At 58.1% G+C, this 24,864-nt stretch overlaps 1 protein-coding gene across 1 annotated transcript in view; it reads right to left on the bottom strand.

Annotated features, from left to right (window-relative positions):
• Window positions 1-24,864, bottom strand: part of FAM120A (family with sequence similarity 120 member A) — a 64,596-nt gene that overhangs the window by 27,565 nt on the left and 12,167 nt on the right. Inside the window, exons 2-8 of the mRNA XM_056126817.1 lie at window positions 21,647-21,893; window positions 18,931-19,013; window positions 13,415-13,543; window positions 12,995-13,091; window positions 6,691-6,788; window positions 6,142-6,413; window positions 1,782-1,869 (exon numbers count right to left, since the gene is read on the bottom strand). Of these exons, the coding sequence (XP_055982792.1) occupies window positions 1,782-1,869; window positions 6,142-6,413; window positions 6,691-6,788; window positions 12,995-13,091; window positions 13,415-13,543; window positions 18,931-19,013; window positions 21,647-21,893 (1,014 nt within the window). The remainder of the gene's footprint in view (window positions 1-1,781; window positions 1,870-6,141; window positions 6,414-6,690; window positions 6,789-12,994; window positions 13,092-13,414; window positions 13,544-18,930; window positions 19,014-21,646; window positions 21,894-24,864) is intronic.

Below are 24,864 nucleotides of genomic sequence, written 5' to 3'. Positions count from 1 at the left end.
TTTTCTTTCTTTCTTTTTTTTTTGCTTTCTGGGTCACACCCAGTGATGCACAGGGGTTACTCCTGTCTCTGCACTCAGGAATCACTCCTGGCGGTGCTCAGGGGACCACATGGGATGCTGGAAATCAAACCCAAGTCGGCTGCGTGCAAGGCAAATGCCCTACCCACTGTGCTATTGCTCTAGCCCGGGGAAAGGGAATTTTCTAAGTTAGGGACGGCGGCTGCGGAACACACCGGCCAGCCTGCCTCGAGGTAATCCCTGCACATGTCAGAGCAGCTCCTGACTGTGGCTGGGAAAAAAGAAAAAAAAAATGGACTGTCCTTGCCAGATCAGAAAACACCACCTGAGCCCTCCATGATGCCTGGGGGGAAAGTTGGGCTGCTCGTTTCTGGGCCATACCTGGTGGTGCTCGGGTCTTATTCCTGGCTCTGCACTCAGGGACTAGGCCCAGGGATCATGTGGGGTGCCGGGGTGAGACCAGGCCGATTGTGTTTCAAGCAAGTGCCCTTCCCACTGCAGGCTCACCCCAGCCAAGCCTGGGGACTGACAAGCACCTGCCGTGAGCCCCGACTCCCGAGGGTTCGTCCACAGCAGGGACCCGCTTGGACCTGGCCCCAGGGGATGAACCGAGCTCTCTGGGGCTGTGACCCCCTCCCCCAGCTCCCCCAGCAGCCCGACTCCTACATCCTGCCAGCCTGCCTGAAGGGGAGACACTGTCACTGCTGCTGTTGAGGCCGCCACAGAGAAACTCACTCCGACACTCTCTGGCCACAGCACAGCCCCAGGCCTGGTACCAGCACAGAACGGTTTTTACCCAAAGGCGAAGAAAACCAGCCAGTCCTACTGGACACAGGGGACAGAGCCCAGGCACTGACACACAGGCCTGGTCTCAGCGTGTCGAGGGCATGGACGGCCCTCCCACAGCAGCAGGAGAGCCCGTACAGATGTGGAGGGGAGACCGCAGGCCCCAGCGACACCCTCGGCGATGGACCGTGCAGGGGCAGCCTCACTCTTTCCCGTCCACGTGAGCATCATCTGAACGGTTTACCGACAGCGAGGATTATTTGCACGATAAACACTGGAAATAGTAACTGCTTTGTTGGTGGAATCTGTGCCACCCTGAACTGTTTGGGGACACAGTCAAGTCTCAAGGTATGTAACTGAGTGTTTTCCCTTGGTGTAAAGTGCCAAAATTAGTTTGGGGGTGGGGGTGGGGGGGAGGATGGGAAGAGCTCACGGACAATTCACAAATGTTTCCTGGAGCCAGAGCGGGAGAGTGTGTGGAGGTGAAGGTGCCTAGAGCCTCTACCGCCACCGCCAATTCCCTCGCAGGCTTATGTTGCTGCATTTTACACCTGAGGCACAGGCCAGCAGGCACGCGAGCAAGGCCCTTCAGCCCAGACTCTGCACCGCTGCACCACGCTGCTGAGGGAGACACAGTGTCACAGGCCAGAAGGATGCTGGGGGCGGGGCGGGGGTGTGAGGTTTGATTTCTCACTTTTAACGCCCGTCTCCCCGGTGACTTCTCAGTTAACTCGACAGGACTCAGGGCTCTCTGGAAAGGTCTGCGATGAGCTGAGGGTGCCCACACTCCCCGCCCTGCAGATGTCGGCATAGTGTGTCTCCGCCCTCTGAGTGTCTCCCTTTCCTGTCCACCCTGCCCGGGCCTGGGTCTTTCTTTTTGCCCTTCTTCCTGGACAGTGCACTTGTTCCCGGCAGCACTCGCCTCCCGCCCCCCGCCCGCGGGTGCCGTCTGGAGGGACGAAGGGGCCGGCCACTACCTTGGTCTGGTCTCCCGGCTCTCCCCGCGCTTCGGGCTCGGCGTGGCTTCCCGTCTTCTCCCAGCCCATTTTGTTCCCACTGATATGGCTGCGCACAAGAGAACACGAGATGGTTAGTGCCAACACGCCTCAAGGGCACGCAGGACGCTGGCACCCGGCTGGGGCTCCTGGCCACCACCTCACTGGCCAGTGCTCATGTCCCTGCAGGTCCCCCCCTAGATAACTGCAAAGTGGCACTGGGGTGGGGGTGGGGGATGCGGAGCGCTTGGCCATGTGGACAGAGGCGGTGGCGCAGGCTGTGGCCAGGAGGACTTGTCTACTGTCTTCGAGAAACAGGAGCAGCAAGCAGAGGCTTTTTCCCGATGACAGCCAGGGAGCAGAGACGCAGTCATCCGGGCCGGCTGTGACGTGTATTCACAGTCGAGGATGAGGCCTGACAGGCCAGGGAGGACAGAGAGGTCAGCGGGGGGCGCCTGTGACACAGGAAGGGGCGGCGGGAGGGGTACCCACGCCCTCCGCTCTACCTGACAGGGAAGGTGGGTGGAGAGAAAAGGCAGGAAAGCCTCACTGAGCACTTCGAGTCCCACAATAAAGGCCTTCACAAGCCTCCTTAAAACTGGGATGAGACCCACGGCGCGCTGGGAAAAACACTCAGTGCCCGAAGCATTGAGAAAAACCCAAACCAGAAATGGACTACGGAGGTACGCTGAAGAGAAGAGCAGTCAGGAGGTGCTTGCCTCGCACACACAGCCAACCCAGGGAGGGTCCATCCCCGGCACCCACATGCCCCCACCGAGCACTGCTATTGGCTCTTCAGAGAGTGGAAGCATGAACATTTCGGGATACGACTTCCAAGTAAAACAAAACAAACCAAAACCAAAACCAGTACCAGGCCCAGAGGGCTTGGCCAGTGCAGATGGCCTCTCTGCACACAGCGACCCCAGCTCAATCCCTAGCTCTGCGTAAGGCTCCCTGAACCCACCAGGATGACCAAGAATTGCCAGGAGGGACCCCTGAGCCTTCTGAGCATGGCTTGGGAGACCCGAAGGAAAAAGAAGAAATTCAGCAGCAGCCCCAGCCAGGAGCTCCCATGCAGGTCCCTGAGGTGGGCACAGGCAGGGAGGAGGGGCCAGAACAGAGACACGGCACATGGCGGCTCCTCCAGGCCCGCCACTGAGCCCTCACCTCAGGGACTGTCCCCCCCCCCCAGGTCCAGACACACCAGCACGTACACACACACAAACACACACACCTGCACGCACACACAGGCACAGTCCCCTACATGTGCAGATACCCCCTGGCACACACACCCAAATGTGCAGACACATAGGCACATGCCCCTACACACACACACACACACACACACACACACACACACACACACACACTCCTGTATGTAGACGCCTACACCCACAAACACAGACACCCCCCCACGTACACACATTGCACACACACACCCATATGTGCAGACACACAGACACCTACACCCAACAAGCATATACAGACACCCCCAACGCACACATACTGCATACACACATACCCGTATGTGCAGACACACATGCACGTATGTGCCGAGTGCACAGCTGGGTCTCACACACGGGCACTGCCATCTCTGGACCCGGCAGGTTCCTTCCTCGTAGGCCAGCCAGAGCAGCAGCTCCTTGGGGTGCCCTGGAAGGCAGAGCCCTGTGGACAGTGCCCGAGGCATCGTGAGTGCCCACAACACCTGCCTGCACAGTGCTCCTCCTCCCCGTGCCCAGGCACGGACACCCGATGGCTGCAGGACACCAGGACTGTCAGAGCCAGAAGCTCTCACGCTGTCCCTCGCTTGACTGCCCGGGAGGGAAGGAGGTCGGACCTAGGCTGTGTTCTCAGGGGCATCTTCAGAATGTTGATTAAGGGTGAACGGCACTTGCTGTCCGTGTGTTCTGTTTCGTTTGTCTACGGAACCCACTGCAGATGTGGGCCAGGGGACCAGACGCCTCTCACAGGCTTGGTTCCCGGCAGCATCACAGCTCTCCGGAAAGCCCCACCATTTGGGGACCTTGCACATCCCTACCCCCACAAGGCGGTTAAGGTACCCTCCGTGCATGCCCCAAGTGGACCATCCCTCCTCCCCAGCACCTGTGGGTGCAGTGCAAGAGGCTCCTGAGCACTGTCAGGTGGGTCCGGGTGATCCCAGTTCCAAGTCCTCAGGCCCCTGCACTGACCTGCTGGCCTGGTGGACTGAGTACCACCAGGAGCACCCCCCCCCCATCAGGAAGCTTTCCATTCGTGGGGGCCAGTTCTGGGATTCTCGTGAACTCATCTCCCCCAGGGACCACGCTCCAAGACTCTGCTGTGGAGTCAGGAACAGCTAACAAACAGCCTAGTCTCGGGTCACCCCAACACCTGCCACACCCAGCAGAAGATAGAGCAGACTCAGCCCACAGTACCCACAGGTCCCCAGCAGCCAAGCGCCAAGTCAGCAAACGTGGGTGTTCTCCGTGGTGCCACCGTGCAGAGCTGCCCAGCTCGGGTCTCCTGCCCGGCAGCACCCCCACCTCCCCGCCACTCTCCCATGCTGCGAGTGACTGCCACTGTGCCCATCACTGTGCCCCAATAGGTCACAGAGCAAGTGCTGTCCATGCAGAAAGCTCTGCCTGGTGCCCCCACACACGAAGGACTGTGTAGTGCCCATATGCGGAAGTACTGCATGCTGCCTGCACACAGGAAGTACTGTGGTACCCACTTAAGTACTGCCTGGTGCTTGCATGCAGGTAGGGAGTAGGGAGTACACTGTGGTGCCCGAGGCAGAAAGTACTACGTGGTCCCCGCACACAGGCAGGAAGTACTGTGTGGTTGGTTCCTGCACACAGGAAGTGCTACATGTTACCTGCACACAGAAAGTACTCTCTGGTTCCTGCACACAGGAAGTACTACACAGAACCTGCACAGAGGAAGGTCTCTCTAGTTCCTGCACACAGGAAGTCCTACAAGGTGCCCACACACAGTAGCATGTACCGCAGGGTGCCACTTGACTGGCAGGAGACCCTCCCTCAGGGAGTGTAATTCTCCTCTGTGCCAAAGCAGATGGGAGTTCCGAGTCCACTCCCACTAAGCTGTGGTTTTCTGTGGGGTGGGGTGATACTCAGGGGCTCTCCAAGGGGCTTGATGCCCAGGGGTCACTCCTGGTGGTACTGGGGGATCCTATGCCATGCCATACGCAAGCCAGCACCTCTCTCGGCCCCCACGACAGGGACTGGCACCTCTCTCGGCCCCCACGACAGGGACTGGCCACACAGCAGTCAAGCAGGCTGGGCCAAGCAGGGGCCGGCACCCCGATACATCCCCAGCCCCCCGGGCGGGGGGACACGGCTGGCCCCAGCAAAGGCACCAAAGACCACCCAGGGGCCCTCTGCGGAGCCCTGAGGCCACAGCAGCGAGTCCCCTTCCATGCCCGCCCTCTTTGCAGTCAGCAAGCACAAAGCAGGTCCATCTGTGAGGCTCACGGTCAGGACTGGTCCCTCAGGCCGGCACAGACCCGCAGAGCCCCCCACGGCACAGGGCAGATGCCCCCTCTGCCGTACTACCGCTCGGCTCCTGCCCCAGTACCGACCTCTCACAGAAGTCACGTGACACCAGTCTGCCCTCAATGGAGAGGCGGCGTTTCACACAGAGGGAGAACAGACATGGGTGCAAACGCTCCTTCCACTGTTTCATTTCTTCTTTTAGATCCGGTTTCTTAGAAACCAGGTTTTCTACAGGGAGGAGGAAGACTACAACACTTAACACTTTCTCTGCCAGAGAGGGGGGAGAGGGAGAGAGAGGGAGAGAGAGAGAAGGAGAGAGAGATAGAGAGAGAGGAGAGGGGGAGGGAAGGAGAGAGAGAGAGAGAGAGAGAAAGAGAGAGAGAGAGAAAATACTTGTGCATTTCATTGCCGGGATCACCCAACCAAAGTCTTAAGAATTATTTGTAAACTCAGTGATTCTGAAAAAGATATGCACAAATGTGTCCCGGTCTGCCCACCAGGACTGTTGCACCTTTCAGGCCCCAGGGGCTTCTCCTAATCAGGACCCAGAGGCAGCAGGTCAAGCCGCCCTGTCCTGGAAATGCCACCGTGGGTGTGGAGCCACACAGAGCCGCTTCTCTACCACAACAGCCAGGGCCATGAGCAAGCAGGCAACGAACTTCAGTCTCTGACTCAGTCCCAGAATCTTTCGGGGGTGGTGGGTGGGCCTCACCTGGCCATGCTTACGGACCAAATGGGGGTCGGTCATGGCATAAGGTCCACAACCCCCGTCCCAGGTCTCCCGTGCGGACCTGAGACCCTTCACTCTCCCTGTGTGTCCCCCCCAGCCCCCCGCCCGCTGCACTCACTTTGCAGCTCCTCCACTGCCGTCGTCGTTGTCGGAGGAGGAGGATGGGGAAGAGCCGGGGAAGTAGGCCGCGTCCACGTGGTTGGGGCTGCCGCCGGGGGCCGGGTGGATGGGGGAGGCCCGCTCGTACAGCGGGGTGTGCTTGCCCTCGGGGGGGACGCTGCCGTAGCTGTTCTGCTCGCTCGGGGTCTTGCCGCTCGACTCCAAGCTGAGGGCGGGCTCGGCCAGGCTGTACGGGTGTGGCCCCTGGCCCGCTGGCCCGGGGCCGGGCACCTGCAGCGAAGCAAGCAGAGAGGTCAGAGCGAACGCGCATGTGCCCCCGGGACCCCGCGACTCCCCCAACACGCCAGAGTCCGAGACGGCTCGCAGGCACGCCCAGTGGACACACAGACCTGGGCTGGCCAGGAAGCCTCCCCGACGGGGTGAACTTGGGAGGGCGCACAGGGTGGGGAGGAGGCTGACCAGGGGAAAGAGGGCGCCTTACCCAGGGCAGGAGGGCACCTGACCCAGGGCAGGATGGCCGCTGACCCGGGGCCGGAGGGCGCCTTACCACGGGCTTTGCTTGCAGAGAGGCCTGTGGAATGTTGAGCATCTGAGGGGGAACATATGGTGGCACTATCCCGGGCATTCCGAAGGGATTTGGTCTGGCTGTGGCGGCAACAGGGGGGGAGAGAAGAACGAAACGAGCCTTAGCTGGACACACACAGAGGACGACGCGGGTTTGGTCTGCCTCTCCCCTGCTCTCCGCTCAACCGCGTCTCAGAAAACCCTCAAGAGAGCGACGTCCAGGGAGGGCGCTGGCCTTGCCCGTGGCTGACCAGGACTGATCCCCGACACCCTGCATGGTCCCCTGCACCCCACCAAGAGTGAGCCCGGAGCATAACCAGGTGTGGCCCGGAAACACACAAACAAAAGTCACGTTTGGCAGGAACTATTTCACATGGGGAGGTGGTTACGGAGGGGGCAGAATCTTGTTCTCTTTGAACTGTCCGGTAACTGCTTCTCGGAAACGAATGTGTTTTGGTCCCCCGAGCCTTCGCTCTGGACGCCTGGCCCTTCGCTTTCCGTGCTGAGGTGTGCCTGGCGTCTGTTCTCTCCAGCGCCTCGAGCTCCGCCAGAGCCCAAGAACAAAATAAGAACCAAACAGAGCCCTTGCCATGTGTGAGACAAGGGAAGTTTTTATATTTAAACTGCTTTACAATGGAAATGAGGCCCTGGCGGGCCGGGCGCTGGTGAGCTCTGGCTGCCGTCCTGCTTTGAGCCACACACAGGGGAGGACCGGGACCCGGACACGCTGCGGGGGCAGCCCCAGGCCCCAAGCCCAGACACGCAAGACCGAGGAGTGTGGGGTTGGTCCTGGCACCACACACACCTCAAACACCTGGGGGTAGGTGTTCCCAGCTCGACAGCCAGTCATAAGATTGGGGCCAGAGTGCCACGGGTGGGGGTGGGGGGGGGGGCGGGCTGGGAACCAGGGAATCAGACTGTGAGGACAGGCCTGGGGACAGGAGACCTCCGAGGGCGAAGGGGTACAAGGGGAAACACATGAAGAGCCCCCCCCCCCCCGAAATCCGTCGTCAGAAGAATCAGTGGGTCAGGGTGGGGGTAGGGGGCTGCTTTATTCGATGCTCTGTGGGGTCACATCATCACACTCTGGCCTCCCCCCTTCCAAAACCAAACTAAGGTGACTCTTCTTGGATGAGTACATCCTGCTTTCAGAACAGAAGCAACAGTACAGGGGGTAAGGTGCTTGCCCCCGGCATCCCATACAGTCCCTGGAGCGCCACAGGGAGTGATCCCTGAGTTATCACTGGGCCTGGCCCAAAACCAAAAAAAATTCAGGCAAACCACAAACTCTTACAGCAATCCTGACTCTGTCAAGAACACCTCTGCAGCCGCATGTCCGTCCCCCCCCCCCCCCCCCCCCGCTCCCCGAGCTGGCCACCACTCCCTGGGCACTCGGCTCCGTGGAGACAAGCAGACTTGTGTCCATTTCTCGGTGGGCTGCAGGAACGCCTCCTCAGCTGGGCCCGCCCGGGCGCTCCAGGCCTTACTGTGAATTGGGCCTTGTTCCGGGGCTGGGCCCTGAGCAGAGCCATTGTCTGTCCCCTGGGGACAAGCCTCCCCCCCCCCCACCCCGGGAAGCGGCCCTGGGACAGAGTGGACGTCACCACCACCCGTTCCTCGTTCCCTTGTTTCCACCACGCTGACGCAGAGAGGTCAGACTGCTGTCACGAAAATATGCAAAAGAAAGACAGAGAACAGGAGCTGAAGTGTTCACTACACGACGGAAGGGAGCTTCATCATACGGTAAAGAAAAAGAAAAACAACAACAACATACAAAGTAGCACGGGGCGCTGGCCTGCTTCTCCTCCAGCCGAGGCCGGCCTGGCCGCACCTGGGCAGGGAGCTGCGACCAGACGTGGAAAGGAACAACAGACGAGCCGTGGTGCCCACGGGGGCTGGTTCGTGATTCCCAACTGCTCCCTACAAAACCAAGCTCCGAAAACTCAGATCAAGCCCGCCACTAGGTTCCCTCCCGTTAGCTTACAAAGGGGCAAGGCAAGAACCACCAACGGCTCTGAGGGCAGAGGGAAGCACCGAGGGGGCGGGTGCTGGCCTTGCACAGGTCGGCCAGGGTGTGATCCCCGGCACCCCACAGGGTCCCCAAAGCATGGCGAGGAGTCATCTCTGAGGGGTGGAAGAGGGGAGGATGAGGGGGGGAGAGAGAGAGAAAGAAGAGAGAGGAGAGAGAGAAGAGAGAGAAGAGAAAGAGAGAGAGAGGGAGAGAGAGAGAGAGAGAGAGAGAGAATGTCCAATCAAGTCTGCGTGAGAGAAGCAGGCACCATCCACACGGAACCCTGTCCTCCTGAGTCCCCAGGGGGGAAGGGGATTCTGTGTGATGTTTCCAACACGCCCCAGGTAAGCAGCTCGCACAGGAGGCAGGGCAGGGCAGCAGGACACCGCGTTCATGGAACTGTAGTGTTGTCCATCCACGGAGGCTGCTCCTCCGATGCTTCCCCCCCCCCCCCCCCTCCTCCTCCATGTCAGGAACTGCCCAGGGCAGGAATCAGATCCACAGATCAGAGGAGGAGGATTCAGAGGCGGGGATGCACAGCCTCTGGCACACAGGACGAATGTCTAGGAACTAGACTATTTGCTGCCAGGTGATAGCTGTCTCGGGCCCTCAGAGGCTGCGACCATTCACAGCCACGCCCAGTCCTCAACCAAGTCTAACCCACCTCCAGAGACGTGTGTGAGTGACGAGGACTGAGGCACAGCCACTCACAGTGCTCGGATCCACCCGCCCTTCCCCCTCCCGGGCCTGTGGTCAGCCGGGCCGTGCTCTGTGCACAGGTGCGGGCAGAGAACAGCGGAGAGCACAGGGGCCGGGGCTCTTCCAACAATGACTTTTCAGAAACAACAGGCCCATGCCTGCGCAGACCGCTCCCACGGCACACTGACTCCCCGACAGAAGAAGGAAAGGTCCGAGGAGAGAGTGCAGTGGGCTGAGCGCTCAGCGGAGGGCTTCCCGCCTCACACAGGCCCAATGCCAACGCCACGGCCCGTGCGGCCCTGGGCACTGAGGCTAGACCCGCAGAGGTGTCCAAGCAGTACAAGTGACAGCAGCGAGCATCAGAGGACCCAGAGATGCCGGCTCTGTCCTGGGCACTGGACAGCGAGGAGACCAGGCCTGGCAGGCGCGTTTCTCACACAAGCAGATACACTTACTCCAGAAGACACGCCGCGTCCCCCAGCAGCACAGTTCCGTGTTTTGCTCTCCCCCGCCCCCCCCCAGTTCCTGCCCATCTCTACAGGAAACAAAACTGCCTGGGGACAGTCACCAGAGGGCAAGGCTGGGCAGGATCGGCATCTGCCCTGCTGACAGCAGCAGAAGGACCACCATAGCACTGCTGTCTGTCCATCCATACCAGCACCTGTCCCAGGGGGACGGTGTGACTGTCCCGGGGGCCGAGGGTCCTTCAAAGAGGAAGTTGAGGGCAGTGGAGACAGCAGAGCAGGCAGGGCAATGGCCCTGCACACGGTCCGCCCCACCTCCATCCGGAGCCCCGACGCCAGCAGCAAACAAGCAGAACTGCTGGGTGTGACCCGAAAAGCGTATCAGCAACGACAGTAAAATCCCTGGAAAGGGAAGGTTGACTCATCAAAGCTGGACGCCTGAGGGGCTGGAGCAACAGCACAGCGGGCAGGATGTTTGCCTGGCACGTGGCAGACCCGGGTTCGATTCCCGGCGTCCCATATGGTCCCCTGAGCACCGCCAGAGGTGATTCCTGAGTGCAGAGCCAGGAGTAAGCCCTGAGCATCGCCTGGGTGTGACCCCCCCCCCCCCAAAAAAAAAAGCAAGCTGGATGCCTGGAGACTGCAAACCTCTTTTTCCCTTCAATGTCAAATCTAAAACGGTTCTTCGTAAAACACAACAAGAGGATATTACCTAGTATCTGGCAAAATGTTTTTCAAGTGTGGGGGGGGGCATCCTCAGGAAAACTACACGTCACACAGCAGGGGCGGGTGGTGCAGGGACCCATCAGACAGGCTCGGACAGCCGTGGCTCCTGGACCTCTTGAGGCAGTTAAGAAGGAGTGAGGTGGGAGAGCCAGGAACACAGGGTGGGGTGGGGTGGGCCCCCCACTCGGCCATACCTCAGGCGGCCGCATCTCAGCGCCACTCTGCTCATCACGGGATGCTCACACTCTGTGTGGACAGCAGGAGCTTGTTCACAGCACCCCAGGAACCCTCTTTGGGGCGCCACAGCCCGAACCCCCTTCTCCTCCTGCACCCCAGCTCACTCATCCCTCCCAGCCGGGGCAGTGGCTGCCCACGCACCCTGCTGGACACCGGCCAGGCCCTTCCTACAGAGTGGCTGGCACCCAGAAAACATCCTGGGGGCACCCACTGCTCCACTCAGACGCAGGGCACAGACGCCGCAAAGCCACCGGGAAGAGCAGAGACCCTCAGCCAGTGCAGGGTCGGGGTCGAGGACGAGGATGGGGAGAGGGCGGAGCTCGTTGCCTCATGGGCTACACAGACTGCGCACACATCCGACGTGGCATCCTTACAAACACTCTCCGGTGGGCTCCCTGGCCCCCGAGTATGCCACCCCCATGGCTACTTGTTCAGGTGCCCTGTCGCACGCCCCTTCAAGGGCGGGGACACGCTCAGGCAGGGTGGTGTGTGTGTGGGACCATGCACCGCTAGGGCCAACGACATGGCACAGGCGTGTCAGTAACGGGGGCCCAGTTCTGCCTCGCCCACTCCTCACGGCATGGACCCAGCTCCAAAGGAACATGGGGCCCTCTCCCCATCCCGCCGTCTGTGTCACCCCAGTGTGGGCCAGTGGCAGCACACTGCCCCACCTCCTCCCAGGAGGACCTTTTCCCGATCTGCTGTCATCTCAGATCTGTGGCCCGCAGCTACGGCCCGCAGCCAGTGTCCGTGAGAGGGCAAGGATGCTCCAGAGACGGGCAAGACACTCTGCAGGCGGTCACTGCTCCTCAGACAGATGGCGCCGAAAGTCACAGGGTCCTTCCAGGGGCAGCCAGAGGCGGGCTCCTGACATACAGCCACACAGCGCAAGGCCCGGGGCATCTCCCTGTGGTTGGAGGGCACCTTTCTGTTTACGCCAAGCAGTAACACCCCTGTCCGGGTATACTCCTGTCTGGACACACATTTACCTATTGGAGGGTATCTTAGACGCTTCTAATTCCAGGCACTGTGGCACTGTCCTCCCATTGTTCATCGATTTGCTTGAGCGGGCACCAGTAACGTCTCACAAGAAATCGGGAGACTTGTTGTTACTGTTTTGTGGCATGTCGAATACATCACGGGGAGCTGGCCAGGCTTTGCCGTGCGGGCGAGATACTCTCGGGAGTATGCCAGGCTCTCAGAGAGGGGCGGAGGAATCGAACCCGGGTTGGCCGCGTGCAAGGCAAACGTCTTTACCCACTGTGCTATCGCTCCAGCCCAGGCAATGACGAAGAAACACCCACACGCACGTGCCCATGTTGGCGCTAGGCTCTCAGCCACTCTGAGCGTCACACCAGGCATCAGCAGGGCTGACCAGGCAGGAGGCGAAAATTAGAAGCTAATTTCCTGAGAAGCTACGGAATTGGAGCCGGAGACACAGCAGTGGGGTTTACACATGTGCCTGCTCTGGACACCGGCACAGCACAGGGTCCCTCAAGCACCACCAGGAGTGACACCCTCCAATCACAGAGCTGGGACGGCTGCAGGCATTGGCTGGGTGGCCCCAAAACTAAGACTGAAAACAGACCAAAAGATGACCAATTCCCTTTTTAAAAGGCTGTCGCACAGCGGGGAGGGTGCTGGCCTTGCATGTGGCCAAGCCGGGTTCGATCCCCAGCATCCCATACGGTCTCCTGAGCACCTGAATTAACTCCTGAATTAACTCAGGAGTTAATTCCTGAGTGCAAAGCCAGGAGAAATCCCCCGAGCACCCACCGCGGATGTGGTCCCCAAACCAAAAACAAATAAATATGAAAAGGCTGTAGCCTGTCGCATCCCCACAGGCAAGGCAGGGAGTGAAGGCTGTGTTCACGCTGCCCTCTGAGGAACAGGCACTGGCGCCTGGACCCTTGCATACAGACGGGTTCTCAGGTCAGCTGAAGCTGACATATTTACAGCTGAGAGCACGGACTGTGTCCAGAATATAAAATAAATAAATAAATAAAAGCCACAAGAGACTGTTGACCATGACATACAGAGACCCATGTTCTCCACGCAGGGAGCCGCCCCTCTGTCTTCGGGTCCCCAGCAACTCACTGGAATAAGCCGTGTGCTGGGGGCGGGCCCATCCCCAGTCTAGCGTCACTTACCTAAGTAATGAGGAGGGTGAAATGCCATCGGCTTGCTAGTCGCTGAGTAATAGCCAATCGCTCTCTTAAATCGAATCACTTTGTCATCTGTTCTAGACTAGAACCCAGAGGAAAACGACCGGTAAGTCAGCGTGCCTGCGGCAGGCGTGCAGAGACACAGGGTCATGTCACCTGGTAAGGACCCTGGCAAGAGGCAGCACTCCACGAGAGGCTCCCAGAGCCCCTCCTCGAACCACCCCGTGGGCCCATGTCCAGCACTTCCCCAAGCCAGGGGGGAGGGACTCGTACCGGGGCCCCGCCAACCACGTCCCCAAACCAGGAGAGAGATGAGTGCAGGTGGTCCCCACCAGGGGGGCTCTGAGAAGGAAGTGCCGGTCGAGGCCCTCCCTGCACCGCCCCCTGCATGGGGCTGGGCCTCACCTGCGAGTGCTGGAACACGTCTCTGGCGATGGCGTCCAGGTCGGAGGTGTCCTGGATGTTGCGGACGTAGTCAGCCACCGCCTTGATCACCACATCGCAGGGTGGCAAGACCAGCTGGTGGGCACGGACCTGCAGGACGAACACCAACATCAGCACGGGGGTCCCCGGCACAGGCCCGGGCCGTGGACGGAGTCACCTCAGGCCCCTTCGCCTAGCCCTGCCCCTCTGTCCTCTGGGAGGCCCACAGCCCCGAGCCACACAGAGTCCGGCAGAGTCCGCGCTGTGCGGAAAGGCCCGGCCTGGCCTGAGCCCACTGCCCACCCAGCTCACAGTCCGACTCGGCTCCCAGTGAGGGGACGGGGCCTCAGGGGAAGGCACCGCGGACCCCCACGCCAAGAGGCGCGTTCAGGGAGAGATGTGGAAGCAAGTGTAGGCAAAGCTGACTAGCGCAGGCCAGCTGACAGCAGGATAATGAACACAGTCTTGAAAAATGGCTTTGGTTTGTCTTTTTCCCTCCAGGAACACTGAATGTGTATCCAAAGAAAAGACGAAAAAGATCAATTTGGTAGAAGTCAGGTCATTAGGGCAGTTACGGCGTTGTTCTTAAAGAGCGATGGATCTGGCATGGTGTTCCCAACATGAACAAGCCCAGCCTAAAGGACGGTTCAGCCTCTTTACATCTCGGGCTGGTACCCCTCTGGCCAACCTCCAGCTCTGCCCTTGCACTGAGCCAGGAGAAGGGCCCTCAAAGCACATTTAGTGTGGAGGGTCCCGCCAGCCCCTGGGACGCCTGCAGCCCTGCACACACCCAAATGACACACAATGTTTCACTCTGTGACTGAGGTGTTCGATACCATTAAGGATGGTTCCATGTGGCATTTGTTTGTATTGCTTTAAAACATGAAGAAGCATGCTTTGTGCTTATTCTGTAAAAAAAAAAAAAAAAAAAAGAGAGAGGAAAAAAATTTTTTAAAATCCAGCTATAGCAAACGGAACAGAAGAATCCTCTAGAAAAGCAGCTGTTTACAAAATCTCAGATGCACAACTTTCTTTTTTCACAAAGGCAATGGTTTTGCTCGACCAGCACATTCTGTGTGAGGACCACGGTGTTCCCACGTCCCAGAAGCATCCCTCTCTCCTCATGGGTCCCTGGCGTGGGGAAGCAGGATCCGGGATGAAGGCAGGACTGTGCTCACTGAGACTGCGCAGACCAAAGCACTCGAGACGTGGTCTCACCACAGAGCTGCAGAGCTACACACAGCACAGAAACTGCCCCCCCCCCCAAGGCACCCCTGGGCACAAGAAGGGGAAGCCTGAGGACAGAGAGGGGACCCCTGGGGCAGGCAGGGGATACCTGGGGATGAAGCGAGGGTGAGGCACATGGGGACAAAGGTTGCGCCTGGAGACAGGGACAGAGGACAGAGGACAGAGGGTCATCCAGAGATGGTGAGTCCCATCGATGCCCCGCACAGGTGTCCGGGCCACCCCAGGCCCGACAGTCTTCCCTGAACCTGCCTCCTGGTCATCCCTGTCCAGTCCGGTCTGGCTACAAACATGCTAAAGCCTACACCACCTGCTGTTTGCGCCAGACCTCGGAAGCTCTGGCACGTGACCGTGGGGAGTCCGAGGCACAGTCCAGCACCAGGAGCCTCGGGCAGCTGCCCAAGGGGGAGGAGGGAGAGAGCCTACCCAGCCGGACAGCCAGCAGCAACTCAGAGCACCCCAGAGTGTCCTCTCCTCCCCCCCAGGCTGCCCACCGCCCCTGTGACGCAACAGCGTTCCAAAGGACCACCAGCCCCAGCACTCACAAGCACAGTTCCCTCTGAAATTCTGAAACTTCGGACAAAGCTTTCATCATCACCCATCAGCACGCACTGGGCAGGACAGAGCTAACAGCCCTTCTCTCAGAACTCCCCTTTGAAGCAGATGCCCCAGAGACCCGAGATGTAAGTGTGCTCCCGCGGCCTCATGATCCCTCCTGACACTTCTGGGATGTGGCAAGGCGGGGTGGGTTCGCATCTGTTCAGTGGTGTACAGAGAAACTCCCGGCTCTGTGCTCAGGAGTCACTTTTGCTGGTGCCAGGAACTGACCCCATGGAGCGATGTCTCTGGCCCTACGTTTCTGGCCCTCTCAACATTTTCCAACACTGTCAGGTGGCCGGAGGGAGAGAGGGGTGTGGGCTGGAGCATAGGCTCTGCACGCAGAAATCCCAGTTTCTGAGCACACCAAGAGTGAGCCCAGAGCACCATGCCAGGAGCAGCTCACGTACCGAGTGAGGCCCAAACTTCAGAAACAACAAACAAATTTGCCAGTCTTCCGGGGGGGGGGGGGGGGGCGCAGAAATCCAATGATGCTACTGGCTGGAAAAGTGAGTGCTGGGAGAATCAACTGGATGGGGAGAGAACGAATTCCCCCCCGCCCCCACCATCTCTGGGCGTCTTAAAGGGGCTCAGAAGCATGTCCATAAATGCCCAGACAGGCACATTCACGTGTGCACAAGCATACACACGTCAAGGACATACACATGCACATGCTGGCACCATACATGTGAAGGCTTTCCCTACCATTCTCAACCAGGGGGAAAAAATCCACACACAGTGAGACCCGGTGAACCACAGGAAAATATCTCACTGTCACTGCCCCTCCCCCAACACGGCGGAACAGCACCCGGCCCAGCACCCGGCCTAGCACCCACACGGAGTACCCAGCCTCCACCCTGGCCGTGGCTACATATCAAGCCAACATTTGCATAGACCTACAGGCCCCAAGCCATCTGATCCAAGTCCCACCCTAATTTCCTTTTTTGAGTTTCGTTTTTACTTTAGTCCACAAGGCCTGGTGTCAGGAAAAAAAAAAAAGCGCAAATAAAATGTCTAAATTTAAGTTCTTCTCTCTCCATGGAAAGCTGTGTGTCACTAAAAAATCAAAGGCTAGTGATAAATGGCCCCTTCTCATGGCACTTTGTAGCAACATCACTTTCAGCTACTAGCTAAGTAGGAAAGGAAGGAAAAACTTGGACATGGCCTCCAGGAGACAGTGTTTTGTTTTTTTTTTTTGCTTCCAGGCTGGCTGATTCAACAACAAAAAGCTTTACGGGGGCCTGAAGCAATAGTACACTTGCAGGGCATTCACCTTGTACACAGCCAACCCAGGAGCGATGAATAACTCCTGAGCATCTCCGGGTGTAACCAAAAAGCAAAAAGAAAAAAAAAAAAGTGATCCCAGAGTACAGAGCCGGGAGTAAGCCCTGAGCACCACTGGGTGTGTGGCCCTCAAACAAAATGTAGCTTTGTACAGAAAGAGGTGAATGCCTCCCAGAACTCCTGCTCTGGGACGTTTTCATGCCCAGAATCATCATCATTTTCGCAGCCTCCCACTTCCCCATGGCTGTGCAAGGAGGGCCTGAGGGTGCTCAAAGCACAGGCGTCCGGCTGTTGCCCGGGCAGCAAGCCCTAGGATCTGGTCCTGTAGGGGACCTGCCGGCTGCCCCACGGGAGTGGAAGGGCAGCAGAGGCGATGCAAGGTCGAGGGTCTGCTCAAAGCCCAGGGACATTCTCAGAACCCCTCAACAGCGTGGGGGTGGGCTGGGGCAATCTTCCCCCCAGCACCGTGGCCACCTTGAATAGGATTCTAAATAAACCGGGGTTTCAGCAGTTCGTGGGCCCCAGCACCACATCTGAATACCTGAACCAGAGAAAATAGACTTCCAGATCCAAAGACGCCGGCTTGCCAAGCGGCTGCTGGCGGACAACGGAGCCTCTGTTCTCTGGCCTTTTCCCCGCTCCTGGCCACGCACATGCAGTCCGGCCTGGGAGCTGGACCTGGTGCAAGGAGGAACCCCGAAGCCTCGCTCAGCCTCTCAGAACCAAACGGGTTCGTCTGGAGACCCCGCCTTCATCTTGCCTCAGCTGACACCTGCCGCCAACAGAGTGCAGAGACAGGGGTCTGCCCGATCCCAGCCCCACAGCTCGGTGCTGGATCACCAGGCCTGGGGATGAACGAGATGCAGGGGCTGTGTGAACAAACACTAATGCCAAGAACACTCCAGCCAACAGCAAACAGAAGGCTTTTCTCTGTCAGGGACAAAGGAGAAAAAAAAAAAAGCAAAAAAACAACTGATGTCTAGTAAGGGGGATGGGGGAATGGGGAGCCGATAACCTCTATCCCGAGCATTACTGGGCCAGACAGGAAAAATGCTAAGGCACATCAGGAAGGAATAAAAAGAAAGTGGTACTGAGCAGCCAGGAAGGGCTGGGAGATGCAGAAAGGGATCCCAAGAGAAGAAACAGCCTGAGTGAAGTAGTCAAGTACAGCCGGGAGGGCACTAGCCTTGCACACGGAGGACCTGGCTCAACCCCCCAGCCTCCCACACGGTTCCTTGAGCACCGCCAGAAGTGACTCTTGAGCAGAGCCAGGAGTAACCCCTGATCACATCTGCACGGGTGTGATTCCCCCCCCCCCCACACACACACACAAGTTGCTACTTTCAAAAGAGGAAGGAGGGCAAGTAAGAAAATGTACTGCGTGGCTGAAACAGTACAAAAGTACCATCTCCCTAATAAACTTTAGGTCTCCATTCATCAAAAAGCACGACAGTCTTGACAATTTTATAATGCGAGAAAAGCAGTAAGAAGGTGAAATGTATCCAATAGCTATGGTATCAGTGTGAACAATAGCTGCTCTACATGATCTATTCAAAATCAGTACTTATAAATAAACTATGTAGAAATTTTGCTAGAAGATTTCCTCCTGAGCAGGGCTGGAGAGACAGTGCAGGGGTGTGGAGCTCGCCCTGAATGTTGCCAGGCTGGGTTCAGGTCCTGGCACCAGGTGTGATGATCCCTGAGCACACCGGGCAGACACAAACACCAAACAGTATTTCCTATCTAGGGACACACAGCACGAAGGATTTCCTAAAGAAACTTCTCAAGGATCACTTATACACTCCCCTAAAATAAAGACGTTTGGGGCCAGATATAGTAATGAAGGGTCTTGAAAGCAGTTATAGACCCTGATATTAGGAGGAAGCACGAGACAGCCAATTTTTCTTTTCATTTTTAACAGTGTTTAAAAAATTTTAAGTTACACTAAAATTAAAATCCCATTAGTCCCTAAATACAATACTGCAGTAAAATTATAAAGAGGTGAAGAACTTATTTTTCTTGAAAAAACTAAACACTGTGAATGACACAGTTAGTTATTCCTGACTGAGCTTGCACAATCTTCCAACACCAGCGTCCCCATTTCCCTCCTGCCTGTGCCCCTTCCCCACTGTCCCCAGCCGAGATCCCGTCCAGCGCAGTGCCCGCCCCAGCGGCAAGTCAGTTCTCCTGCACTGTTTATGGCCTTGGGGGCTCTGTTACTCCCTAACGAAGTTTCTTTATATGCCACGTATGAAAGAGGACCATGCTGCCTGTCCTCTACAGTTTCTTCCTACAACAGAACGTAACTTACACTATTTAAGCAACTGGCCAAGTCCAGGGAGTGCCCCGTGCTGGAGGGAAGCGAACTATACCTTCAGAGAGGCGAGCGGATGTTCTGGGCCCAGCAGGCTCCAGTGGAAAGAGGCAAGGTCTTCATCAGGCAGGATGTGGTTTCCTAGGAGACAAAGCGGGCATGAGTGTGGCCCTTGGGGGAGGCCCCAGCAGGCTCTGATGTGACTTCCTGGGGACCACCTTGCTGGATGGACCGGCCAGACGTTCCCAGAGGCAAGCGACCCCCTTTCATCTCCTAACAGAAAGCAAGACAGCAGAGCAGGTGACTCCTTGCAGTTCTCTCCATGACATGGATTTCTAGGCCAGGACCTAGAGAATTCACGCCGACCACAGCGCCCGACAACTCCCCGCGGAGCACTGAGACGAACACCAGCCTGCAGCAAGCCAGCCTGACACAGGCCAGACACCTGACATGAGCTTCCCTTTGTCCCCGAGACAGCTATGGTCCCGCTGCACCTGGCAAACTCAGCTCACAGCTGAGATCTGGGTGAAGGACTCTGTGTGTGTGTGTGTGTGTGTGTGTTGGGAATTTGGGCCACACATGGTCTCGTGGGGGACTCTGTGTGTGTGTGTGTGTGTGTGTGTGTGTTGGGAATCTGGGCCACACATGGTCTCTGAGCCAGAGATGCAGAGATGAGCACCCGTGGGCATGGAAGGCAGCAGAGTGACCCACGGGCTGTCCACCACCAGAGCCAGGCAAAAGCTGGACTTCCCAGGCGAGAAACAGCCCAGAGGGCCATTCTCCGTGCCCACCACAGCAGCTCAGACAGGTCATCTTCAGGCACTTTAAAAAGCAGTGGAGTGTCGGCACAGACTGGAGACCCAGTACAGTAGGGAGGGCACTTGCCTTGTATGTGACTAGATGATGGACTTGGGTTTGATCCCCAGCACCCCATATGGTCCCCAGGCACTACCAGGAGTGACTCCTGAGTGCAGAGCCAGGAGTCAGTCCTGAGCATTGTCAGGTGTGACCCAAAAATCAAAAATTAATATATAAAATAAATAAAATAAAAAAACCCAGTGAGGTCTGATGTAACTCTGGGCTTTTTGAATCCTGACTTAAATCTCCCCTACAGTGATAGCATCCTTCCTTTCTCAAATTATCTAAGGCATCCACATTCTGAAGGCATACAATTTTCCTATTCATTTAAAGGCAATTAATATGCCCAAATCATTTTGCATAGCATCTAAGAAATAGGACTTTCCATGCACAAAAGTATGTCCGTGCACATACTTTTTAACATCAGAGAAAATAGGTTTTAATATGTTAGTGTCTGAAAATGCAGAGCATTTTTACAAAATTAGCTTTAGACATCCAAATTCCAGGTCACAGGAGTTGCCGAGAAAATTAACAGAGAAAAGCCACACACTTGCAATTAGAGCCCAAGAAACAGACAGCATGTGAGCCCGGAGCCGAGTGGCTCTGCTGGGCCAGAGTCATGGTACAGTGGGCACGCGCCTTTAAAGCTGCTGACCCAGGTTCGATTTCCAGTACTCCATAGGGTCTTCTGAGCCCAGTCCAGAGTAATCCCTGAGCACAGAGCCGGGAGTAAGCCCTGAGCACTGTCAGGCACGGCCGAGAGACAAATAAAAACCTGAACCGCCATCACCAAACTACGTATGAAAAATGTGGCTTCCTCACTGTAATTTCTAATTACGTGAAACTTTTCTGGAATGTTTTATAAAAATACAAAATGACTAGATGGTTCTAAAAATAACCCACCCCTCTCCTCTTACGCACAATCAGATCAGCTTAAAAATACAAGAGGAAGGGCCAGGAGACAGTACGGTGGCCAGGGTGCACGCGAGCGAACGCCCGAGCAGGGCTGGATCCCCGGATCCTCAGATGGAGGCCGGCCCGGGGAGCGCGCCCTGGAGGTGTGAGCAGCACCGTAGGTCCCCGGGCCTGGCTGACTGAGAGCTGCTGGCAGGGCCGTGGGCATGGTTTGGAGGCCAAAAAACCAAAACCAAAACCAAAACCAAAACCAAGCGAAAACTACAAACCAGAGAGCAAAGTAAGATGCCAGAAGATCTTTCCAGAAGGGTCCTGAGTGTCCCTCTCGCAAACTGGGGACAGCTTCCTCAGAACCTGTCACTCACGCACAGCCCCAGGAGAGAAAGTAGAAGGCCGCTGTGCTGGGTATCAAGCACAGGTGTGCCGTGTGCAAGGCAAGCACTCTACCCCTGTACCATCTCTCTAGCACCGTAGTTTTGACTTTTAAAATATCAAATATCGGGGCCGGAGTGATAGCACAGCGGGTAGGGCGTTTGCCTTGCATGCGGCCGACCTGGGTTCGATTCTCAGCATCCCGTATGGTCCCCTGAGTGCTGCTGGGAGTAATTCCTGAGTGCATGAGCCAGGAGTGAGCCCTGTGCATCGCCGGGTGTGACCCAAAAAGCGCAAAATAAATAAATAAATAAAATAAAAAATATGTATATCAAATATCACTCTGGGCTGGGCTCAGAAGACCCTATGGAGTACTAGAAATCGAACCTGGGTCAGCATCTTTAAAGCCTCACTATGAATTCTGTTTTCACGAAACTGCTTTTCAAGCCCGAACAAATAAGACATAAGTGAACGCCGAAGAAGGTAAGCCGCATGTGCCAAACTCCAGTGGGGTCGGCGGGGAGCAGGCGCTGAGGAAAGGTCCCCCCCCCAACCTCCGCCCCCATCTGGCTTTCCTAAACGGAGTCGCCACCCCCGAAAAGGCTCCCATTACCACGCCGCCCACCTACCGAGGAGGGCAGCGAAGATGGGGAAGCGGTTGGGATTCAGGTCCAGCTGCTTGGCCACCTCGTGCATCAGGTACTGGCTGGTGGTGAGGCTCTTGCCGTTGCGGCTCAGCTTCAGGGCGTGGGCGCTGAAGTAGTAGGGGATATTGCACAGCGCGTAGTCGGAGTCGTACGCCACCAGCCCGTGGAAGCCATTCTCCCTGCAGAAGCCGATCACCTCCTGATGGTGGTCCTCGATGCTCTGTGCGACCTGCGGGGGTGGCGCGGGAGAGGAACGTGGGCGTCAAGGCCAGGCGGCCCCCAGACGCAGCCAGCCCAGCGCCTGGGTGGGAGGAAGCTGTCCCGGCTTAGCTTGCCAAGGATCCCAGTCAGGCAGTGCACTGAGCTGACCTCCCCCCCCCCCCCCACTCCACCGCCCCTCCTGGAAGCACCCTTGGGCCTGGATGATGCAAGGAAACAGGAAGTAGGGGAGAGAAACAGAAGGGGAAGATGACGGAGCCAGCACGTGCAGGGAACCCAAAATAATCTCCCCCCCACCCTTGAAGTCTGCAGGTAAACGTCACAGTCGACAGGAAAACAGCCAAGGAAAAGCCATCACCAGGATTCCCACCCCCCCTTTCTTAAAACAAAAGCAGAATCCTTCGCACCTAGAATCCAGCAGGTCTTGACCTCTTTGGTAATGCAAACATGACAGTGTGACTGCGGAGTTACACTAGGCAGCACTCTGGCAGAGCGGAGCCCAGCCCGGGCCCGCACAGCTCCCAAGAGGCCTGAACTAATAACGACAAGCCACGGACCCCGTCAGCAGGCCCAGAGAGGGCAGGCGAGACAGGCCTGAATATAGCTCTGAGCACTGTACGCTTGGCATTGAGAATCTGGGGGGAGGAGGGGCAGGATGCACCCGTTTTCCAGGCCACCATGGGAGGGTAGGAGCAGCTCTCGCACGTGCGCTGACTCTCACACTCTACCCCCACATACATGCGCGCGCGCGCGCGCACACACACACACACGCACGCACGCAGCTCTGCTCCCGCAATCAGCTCTGCTCCCGCAATCAGCACACAGCTTGCTGCTCTGCCACACAGACCTGCAGCTTCCCCACCACCATGGGTGGGACGGGGCAGAGGGTGCTGGGGAAGGGCCCCAGGGTGCCCAGCAGGAGGCGCTGTGCCCGCCCTGCCCCGCAGGGGGAATGGCTGAGGCTGGCCAAGTTTGCCAAGGCTGTTTGCTCATAAAGTGAGGGCAAGTCCCTCCCAAGGCCATAAACTGCTGCCCTCTGACCCGGCAATCTGGATCCAGGAAGTGGGGCACGAGAACCCAGAGCGCCCAGTCGGGGAAGGGATGCAGATGAGAGAGGCCGGGGGCTGCGGGGGGCCAGGGCCTGTGGGAGAGGCCAGCAGCGGGCAGACAGGCCCATCAACACCTCCACAGCGCAGGGAAGAAATGTGGGCAGAGCCGATGGACACAGCCGCAATCTGGGACACCCCGGGCATGTCCACGCACGCCACCCGGGGCTGCAGAAAGACCAGAGACCAAGGGGACAGGGGTCGGGGAACAGGACCCTGCTTCACAGACGTCTTCTAAAGCAATCTGGAGCCGGTAGGCCCCGCCTCCCCTCCTTAGAGGCTGGGAGCCCTACACAGGGTGAACACCAGTGTCACATGGGGTGAGGGGTGCAATGCCCCCCCCGCCCGACCCTTCCACCTGCCCGTAGTAAAGACAAACACAGCCCGTCCTCCTCCAGACCCCGGCTCAGAGGCCCACTCCTCCGACTTCAGATGGGCGTGAAAACAGCATTCTTATTGCGGGCTCATTGCAAGGCTGATTTGCAAATGATTAACCAGACCTAATCCTCCCCAGAGCACACACATGGCCCGGAACAGATACGGAAGCCACTCCCAGGCACAGACCCAGAGAGCCAGATGGGGCCACCTGTCCCCACGTGGCCGAGTGCACACCCCCAGGGACGTGGCCAGCCGGGTCTAGCCTTCTTTCTTCCCGCCACGGACACCCACCCAGGATGCCTGTGTGTGAGGAAGGCCCTGCGGTCCCCGGAGACCACCAGGCTGCAGGGCAGTTCCTCTCCAAAGGGCAGAGGGGAGGCTGCTGTGTGGGGGGAGCAGAGTGTTGCCATGCTGGCCGGGAGCAGGACGAACGCCCGGGCACCCCTGCACAGCCCAAGGCCTGAGCTACGGTGCACCAACAACTGGTCCGGCAGGAGTGCAGGGTTCAGAAGTGTAGGGGTGCGGGCACCGTGATGGCCATAAACCATGTGTGGATTAGGGCCAGAGAGTTAGCACAGAGGGCGGGGCAGTCACCTCGCACGCAGCCAACCCAGCCCGGTCCCCAGCATCCCGTATGGTTCCCTGGGCCTAATCGGGCACGAGCCCTGAGCGCAGGGTCACCAGTAAGGCCTGAGTACCGCTGGGCGAACGAGATGAAAGCACATGTGAAGAGGTGGCACGTGTACTGCCGGGGGCTCACTCAGGGCAGGAAGCCCCCACCCAGGGACCACCAGAGAGCAGATACCTGCATAGCACCCCCCACTGTCCCCCAGCAGCTGCCCAGAAAGGGCAACGCAGCGCCCCCTAGGGCGAGGGAGGAGCACAGAACCGAAGGGGGGGGTAACAGAAGACACAGATGGCACAGTGGGGACGGGGTCAGTGCCAGCCGCAGCCAACGGGCACAGACCAAACTCACCCTGCCACCCTGACGAGGCAAAGGGCCCAAGGAGGGGGAGAAGAGCTAGGGGCCAAAAGAACGCACCCCCCGCCGCCTGGCCCCAAGAGGGGTGACTGAATCCCCCCTCGGCCCCCCCTCCCCGGGCCTCCTAGACAGACAAGCAAAGGGCCCTCAATTGCACCACCGAAAAGGCACCTGCAAAAAAAAGAAAGAGGAGAGACACCTGCAGACAGCACCAGACCTGGCAGGCCACACGAAGACCACAGGGACGAAGGGAGGCGGCCAAGCCCACTGGCAGGAGGAACAGCGGGACATCCAGCAGGGGCTCCTGGGCTCTGCACTATCCTTGGGAGCACTCTGCTGACCCAGCACTCCTCCCAAACCAACGCCAATCTGAGTCTCTAAGACAGGGGCTTCCTGACGAGGCCCAGGAGCATCAGCAGGAGAGGCCTGGAGGGGGCTCGGCACCTGGCAGGCCATGCTGGGGTCACGACTTCCCCTCCAGGACAGAGCAGGCCCAACCACGAAGAAGGCGCACA

This window comes from Sorex fumeus, unplaced genomic scaffold, assembly GCF_029834395.1.
Source record: "Sorex fumeus unplaced genomic scaffold, SorFum_2.1 ptg000063l, whole genome shotgun sequence".
Lineage (NCBI taxonomy): Eukaryota > Metazoa > Chordata > Mammalia > Eulipotyphla > Soricidae > Sorex > Sorex fumeus.
The sequence above is the reverse complement of the archived record's forward strand: the minus strand, read 5'-3'. Positions and strand labels throughout refer to the sequence as shown.